The 7,533-nt window shown below is 34.6% G+C and overlaps 2 protein-coding genes across 2 annotated transcripts in view; both read right to left on the bottom strand.

Moving 5' to 3' along the window:
* The window catches only part of LOC112047838 (neuralized-like protein 4), a 58,773-nt gene extending 57,796 nt beyond the window's left edge, over nucleotides 1–977 (bottom strand). Inside the window, exon 1 of the mRNA XM_052890720.1 lies at nucleotides 550–977. Within this exon, the coding sequence (XP_052746680.1) occupies nucleotides 550–702 (153 nt within the window). The 5' untranslated portion in view covers nucleotides 703–977. The remainder of the gene's footprint in view (nucleotides 1–549) is intronic.
* Nucleotides 978–5,282: 4,305 nt separating this feature from the next.
* LOC112047831 (SAP30-binding protein-like) lies at nucleotides 5,283–6,396 on the bottom strand. The gene has a single exon (XM_024085091.2). The coding sequence runs from the start codon at nucleotides 6,283–6,285 to the stop codon at nucleotides 5,416–5,418; it is 870 nt and encodes a 289-aa protein (XP_023940859.1). The 5' UTR covers nucleotides 6,286–6,396; the 3' UTR covers nucleotides 5,283–5,415.
* Nucleotides 6,397–7,533: the final 1,137 nt, after the last annotated feature.

A 7,533-nucleotide genomic window follows, 5' to 3' on the forward strand; every position in this document is an offset into this window, starting at 1 on the left:
GACCATACTGTGGCGCTTCCCATATCTGAACAAAAGCTCCACAGTACCGGCCAAAGCCATTTTGTTATTTTCATTTTAACACTGATTAACATTTTAACAAATTACTGAACCGATTTTTATGAAAATTAAATGCTAGGACACACTAAATAAAATCTTCTTAACTATAAAAAAACCGCCCTCAAAGTGATCAGAAGGTAGCACATACAATGTTAATTTTCGCTTTTTAGTTTATTTTTGTGATTTTGAAGTTGGTAAAATTTTTTTTTTTATAGGTGTTTTTTGGGTTGTTCAATGGAGAATTTTGAGGATTTGATGGGTTTGTTTCACTCTCGAAAGTTTGCCGCAATTCATGATAACAGTATGTATTATGAACGTTATACAGTCATTGTACCCATGCTATCTGAAAACACTTTAGATAGTTCAACTGTTCAGTTAAAACTGCAGGTCTGTATTATTCTTACATTATCTCAATAAGGTGAGAAAATTTAAAAATATTGTAAAATGTTATCTGTACATAATTAAAATCTAATTAATTATTTATAAACTCACCTTTCTTTCAATGCAGATTTCAAATAAAATATCATCTGCTATTGGTTCAGCGCTTAATATCAGTCCATGGTTGAACTCGACAAAATTTCTAATAGCAGTAGTATTGTCGTGCAAAAGCGTCACTCGATCACCACAACGTCTATGGAACCTCATTTTGGGACCACCACTACACACTGTCTACATAATATCCGAAGGTCCGATCAATAAAATGCAGTAACGTTCACAGTCACCATATTTCACTAACATTAAAAGCTATTACAATTACTTGATGCAATTGTCAGCACCCATTTTACGTTCGTCGAAACCGAAACAGTTATGTCTAAGTCCTCCAAGGCTGCTAGTTTATTGTAATAATTGGTAATTGGTATTAATGCGACCCGGCTGGACCAAGCAGACATGACATGAGCTGACCAAAGAGGAGGAGGCATAGATGATACATTATATATGGAGGAGGAGCCCTAAAAATTAAAAAAAATTACTCTTTGTAGCAGACAAGACTAAAACGAGACCACAGATTAATAGATGCTACGTATAACGAGATTAAAGATATACGTAGCGTCTAATAATCTATTAATAGATAGATCTGTAGCACAGAATACAGATCAAAGAATATACACAGTAAAAGCAGTAGTTGGACTTCAAACTAGAGGAGGTCGAAACGCGAGCTATAGGTACGCACCTCGAACGTGGGGTGATCGTGGGGTGAAGACAGTCGTGACTGTGCCGCAGTGACGAACGCACGTTGTATTAGCAGAGTAAAGATTAATAGTATTAGATTTTTTTAATTATGACCACTAGGAAATACTGTGCCGCTTTTGGATGCATGAATTCAAAATTATCCCATCCAGAGATAACTTTTTGTAAGTTACCTGGAAACTGTGAAAGATAAGACTTTAAAATAAATTTACTTACTAGTAGGTAGGTACATAATCTTGTCTTTTTTAATGGATAAGGTATTTCCTTTTATCTCCAGAAAAAAGGTAGGTATCTGGATTAGTAAATAAAGTGAATAGAGTAAAGGAAAGTGATTGACACGAATTTTTTTTTTTCGTGTTGAGTAAGTGCCGATGGCTCCATGTGGGACCACTACGGCGTCACCGGGGGGTTTAGGCGAGCGCAGAAGCATCGCCTGATGAGACCCGAAGGCTGAAATAAAGATAGAGGATCACGATACAGTATGTACGAGAAGCTTGTGTTAAAACCTCGACTGCTTGTACAATGTTTTGTGTGACTGTGCTCGGAGCATTTGTTGTTTGTTTTGATACCCGACTACCCGTTAAGACGATTTAAATGCTTACATACATATCAAAATGTTGACATTCATTAATTAGAATTTTAAAATATTAATATACGAAAGTTACGATAGTGACAAAATAATAGCAGCTGAGCGCGCATTTTTTACATATTTTATCATAATGTTTATGTTAGTATGTACAGGATAGTGTTTATTTGCAGGCTTGTTTTATAGCAATTAAGGAAGTAATATAATATTAAATCATTATCTTAATATAAATATAAATCTCCTGTCACGATGTTTGTCCGCGATGGACTCATAAACTACTTCACCGATTTTAAATTAAATTGGCACACCGCGAGCAGTCTGGTCCAACTTGAGAGATAGGATAGCTTAGATCTTTAATTACAGTCGCAATTTTATTTGATTGCAAATTATTTGTCTATAATTAATTGACAGTCACAATTATCTGTTACCTCCAATAGATTCTAACAGATGTCGATACTTTTCGACTGGATTGAGTAAGTAATCAATAGATGACACTGCTATGGTAAACCGACAATATACCGTGAAATTCAATTATTTCTACTTCTTTAATTTTTGGTGCTAGCATAGCCAACCACGTGTTTCTTAAACCAAAGTGTAAATCAAATTCAAATTATAGTGACGATAATACAGTGAAATTATTCTTGCTTTTTACTTATTTGTGCTTCATTATTCAAGATTCTATAATTATAAAATATACCTATACATGTAAGTATTACCACATAATTATAATAATTATTTATATATTAATGAGAAAATGGGACAAAGCTCCCCACACATTTTTAATAATTTTACAAAAAAAATTTTCTTCATTGTTTTTATTTAACCTCTATTAAAAATATACAGTTTTCGTTGCCGTACTCCTCCGAAACGGCTTGACCGATTTTGATGAAATTTTTTGTGCATATTCAGTAGGTCTGAGAATCGGCCAGCATCTATTTTTCAAACCCCTAAATCCTAGGGTAGGGTAGTGGTAGGGTAGGGGTATAGTATAGGGATAGGGTAAGGGGTAGGGTAGCGGTAGGGTAGGGGTAGGGTAGGGGTAGGGTAGGGGTAGGGTAGTGGTAGGGTAGGTTTATGGTTTAGGGATAGGGTAGGGGTAGAGTAGCGGTAGGGTAGTTGTAGGGTAGGGTAGGGTAGGGGTAGAGTAGAGGTAAGGTAGTGGTAGGGTGGGGGTAGGGGTAGGAGTAGGGTAGTATAAGGTAGGGATAGGGAAGAAGTGCAAATAAATTAATTAATAAGTCAAAGCGAAGCTTGAGCGGGTCCGCTAGTATACATATATATAAATGAATCCATATATCTCTTGGTCACGCCATCACGTGTGAACGGTAGGGTAGGAGTAGGGTAGGAGTAGTTGAAAGTTTACATCTAGTTTCAAGCGGACGAAGTCGCGGGCGTCTGCTAGTTTATTATAAGTATTACTACTAATACTTGTACAGAAAAAATGCTATATAATGAAAATAACTTATGGGAGTCTATATTTTTTAGCTTTATCTTTTTTCATTTGTTCACGTAGTGTGGAGGTAATACCTAGATGGCATCGCCAAAATAAATATGTTTAAGAATACGACCAATCCTTCAAGGTCATTGACTTAGTATCAGCCTTAATTAAATCAACCAATCAAAAAAACACGCATTTTTATTGATCAGTTCCCATTTTACTACATTTTATAAAGTATTTTATTTGTTTATATAAAAAAGTATATTTACAATCACAAAGCTAAATAGAAATACAAAGTTAGCAAATGTAATGAAAATGCTGGAGGCGGGCAGCCCTATGACATGTTTACGTACCGCGCAGCTGTAGGTATTTAATTCAAAAATACGGCCGAGTTCCTATACTGCTTGTATATTTTTACTGTGATATTACTCTATATGAGAGAAGAAGCACAGATTATAGTTTAAAGACATTTTGTCAAAGGTATGTACCATAGACTAGAATGTATATAGATGTGCCATGAGTTTACACACGTATACCACTAGCGCTCTTGCGGAGTAGCAATGAAAACATTTATGAGTATGAGCGGGAATATTTAAACTTAGGTAAGTGTAGATATTAAAGGTTATTTCGTAAAATTATTAGACCTAAAGAGTGATTCATAGTTACGGAATCAAGCACAAGAACTTGCTAACAACGTTTATCAATGTTACTTATTATTTTATTATTGATTTTGCTATTAAGCATAACAAAAATGTTTCCTATTTTAAAACGTGTACCTATCTATTTCTGTTAAGCTTAATTATCTAACTGATATTGTAAAGACAAGGAACATGTGTAACATAGTTGTTTCATTGTTACCAATATTTTGTATTGCAAAATTAAAGTTATAGGTCTGCAGATTATCTATATTGTAATAATATTGGGTGTGTCAGTTCTTAAAGTGTTCATTTTGGTTACATTTTAGTTTATTAATTATGCAGAATATATTAATTATTACAAGTTCTTGCAAAACTTTGAACTCATGTGAAATATAGTAAACTGCCTAGTAAAATGTACTATAATATCTTCAGATTGGAAAGTTGATATGATTGTACGATAAGAGGTTTTAAGTCCAAGATGCAGCCAAAATGAAAGTATTATTTTTCATGAAACCTTTATATTGAGCAGAGACAGGCTAGGGTAGAGAGCTTCTTTAGACTTCAGAAGGAATTTCAGGAAAACATGTTCTTTAATTAAACATTCAAACATTGTTATTTATTAAAGTATTTATATTTAGATGTGATTATTTGTAAAAAATAGTATAATGAATACAAACTCTGTTTTAAGCTGATTGTTGCACAAATTACCTCTTATTGTAGAATCACCCATATCAGGGATTAGCGATTAACAGAATAGAGATTTTCAGTCTATTCTAATAAAAAAGATGGGCCTGACACCTGCACAATGAATCTGTGGAATGCTAAAACATTCATCTCTCTTTATAAAATCATTGTAAAAAAATAAGAAAGAAAGAATCACACTTTATACAGCACAGAACATTATTATATGTACATTAATATTATAGAGAGAAATTATTTGATTGTTTGTTTGTTTTCATTAAATAGGCTCTGAAACTACTAAACCAATTTTAAAAATTCTTTTACTTTTGGGAAGCTACACTATCCCTGAGTGCTTTAAGCTATATTTTATATCTGTATCCTAATGGGAATTTTTTTATTGAACTGTTGCTTTATCCACATGACCTTCTGTTTTTCACATATGTGTTTCATAGTCTAGTAGTCTTTGAGTTTACAGTGAACAGAGAGACACGGCAGGGGACTTTGTTTCATCATGGGAGTTTATCTGTACATATTGTACAGATAAACTTCACATCTGTGGAAGAATAGATGATCCAAAAGAGAACTGTAGGTAAATACAAATTCAGTTGAGGATTTGTATCTACTTCTTTGTCTTCACCAAATTATCTCAATTTTAAAGACCAGTTGAGTTTTGTAAATAAAAGGCAAATTGTCTTAAACATCAAATTAAACAATTTATTTTAAATAGGAAAGTTATAGCAAAGGTATATATGAATTGCTTACAATCTAATTTATAAGAAAGGAATCACAACATTCAGTTTATAAATAATAATAGCATTGCCAGTAGTTTATTTTTCTGTAACTTTAGATTTTTTTGTTTTTGGCACATATGTAGATGTCGGTGGGTTGATGTTGGTGCGTTTGATGTTGGAGGGCAGAGGTGGTACCAGTAAGCCAGGCTCACTTATAATAACATTGGCTGCCACATTAGGCGCTGCTTGATCCCACTTAGACTTCTGCTTCTTGTCATCACTATGAGATTTCTTAGCTACTCCCCTGATGAGACGCTTCTTTAATAATCTTTCTCTTTTTTCCTTTTTACGTTTCTGCATTGCAGCATCCTGAGCTTTTGCCAGCTCATCATAGTAAGATTCCTTTCCCCATTTCCATGGGTCATATATCTCGGGTGCATAATTGGTGTCTACCTCATTTATGTCACAGAATTCGATAAGTTTTTCATAGAGGCTGGGATTCCGGAAGCTTTTCTTCTCTTGGATGAGTTTATTCAAATCCAAGCCTTCTGTCACCATGCGGTGGTGGTACTTGGCTATGGTATCTTGCAGCTCTTGGGAACACTTGCCCGGCGGCTCAGGTGGTATTTCGACTCCAGAGTCTGAGTCTTGAGCATCTGAGCATGGTGTTGCTTCGTTTGTGTTTGTGTCCATGAAGAATCTCCTTAGGTCGTCTTGGTTCTCAGTACTGAGCGACAAATCTTCCTCTTCGGAGACATTCGGGTCGTCTGTGTATGAAACTAGGCTTCGAAATGTTGGGAGCGCCGACCAAGACCGTTTGTTTTTTTCCGTGTTCTGCAGGCTAGCAGGCGAAGATTTTGTAGATATGGCCGCCTCCATATCTGCCGTCTGTCCATCCTCTACGTCTTCCTCACCTTCAGTGTCCGTGTACGCTGCCGTAAGGAAAGCTAGGGCTTTAGAAGTCATGATTGTGAATCGACTGCTTAATCCCAACCCCAAGCAATATTTTTAAATATAGTTCCAAAAAGGCCAAAGACTAAAGAGTCTAAAAGTATTGATTAATGATTTGACTTCTTAATGACTGAGAGTTTTGGGTTGAAGCTCTTTTGAGCGTAATCAAAAACGAAATATTGTTAAGGCTACAAATTAATTTAATTAAAAAGAATGTTTTTTTTGGGACATTTACCTAATCGTGCAATACCCGAGCAATTTCCAATCAAAAAAACATGTTGTAAACTATATAATTATACTCTGTACCGACTCGTAAATCTATGCTTTAAACAGTTTTCAGACGATAGTCGATGTATTTGTAATTTTACCGCGTTCATTTAAAATCAATCAATCAATTTATTTCTTTGTAGATACATGCATTATTTATACAGGTGGTCGATAGATTTAGATGGTAAATGTATCTTACCAATTAGGCATGCAAATTATAAATTACGTATTTAATGATTCAAATGATAATTTCACCATTTAAAATTTACATCTTTACAATTAAAATATACTTTACAATAATAATATCAACTTAAATACTCATTTACACTGTAGAATGCCTGTTGAGTTAGGTATTTATATAAATTATTTTTAAAGCAATTTATATTCTTTTCTTTCCTAATTTCTTTTGGTAACTTATTATAAATTCTTACTGCCACAATGAGTAAACTATTATGGTACAGAGTAGTTTTATGTTGTTCGCATCTAAGTTTATTATTGTCGCGTTTAATTTCATAAGGTATAAATATTTTTTTGTTATTAACTACAAACTTGACTACTTCATAAATATATCGGAGATTAGATAATAATAGTGCCATCTTATGGCGGCAGTAGGAAACGTCAAGTACTGCACTTGGGTAAGGTTTATGCCATGAAGGCCTGTACATGTGTAACATGGCCAGTTGGAATGTCGTTGGACGTTTTTAAAAGAAGAAAAAGAATATGGAATATGGAATGAAAAAGTAGAACTGTCATGAGAAAAATGGGAATAATTGCACAGACAAAACCCTCGGTTTCCCCAAAGAGGTCACCGAATTGCAACCAAGATACAGATGTTATTTGATCTACATCCGGCCCAGTAAGGGCCTTGTAGAATCGTCCATGCAACTCCTTGCTCTTCCATATTGCCACACGATCTGAGCACCTCAGCTTGCACCAGTTCTCTTTGCCTAGGGATAGCGGGGTAAGTCCCTTATCCACTGCAACGACATCCTGATA

Source organism: Bicyclus anynana, chromosome Z (genome assembly GCF_947172395.1).
Source record: "Bicyclus anynana chromosome Z, ilBicAnyn1.1, whole genome shotgun sequence".
Classification (NCBI taxonomy): Eukaryota; Metazoa; Arthropoda; class Insecta; order Lepidoptera; family Nymphalidae; genus Bicyclus; species Bicyclus anynana.

Excerpts from the sequence above, each read along its gene's own strand:
- LOC112047831 (XM_024085091.2), bottom strand. The coding sequence starts at position 6,285 with ATGACTTCTAAAGCCCTAGCTTTCCTTACGGCAGCGTACACGGACACT.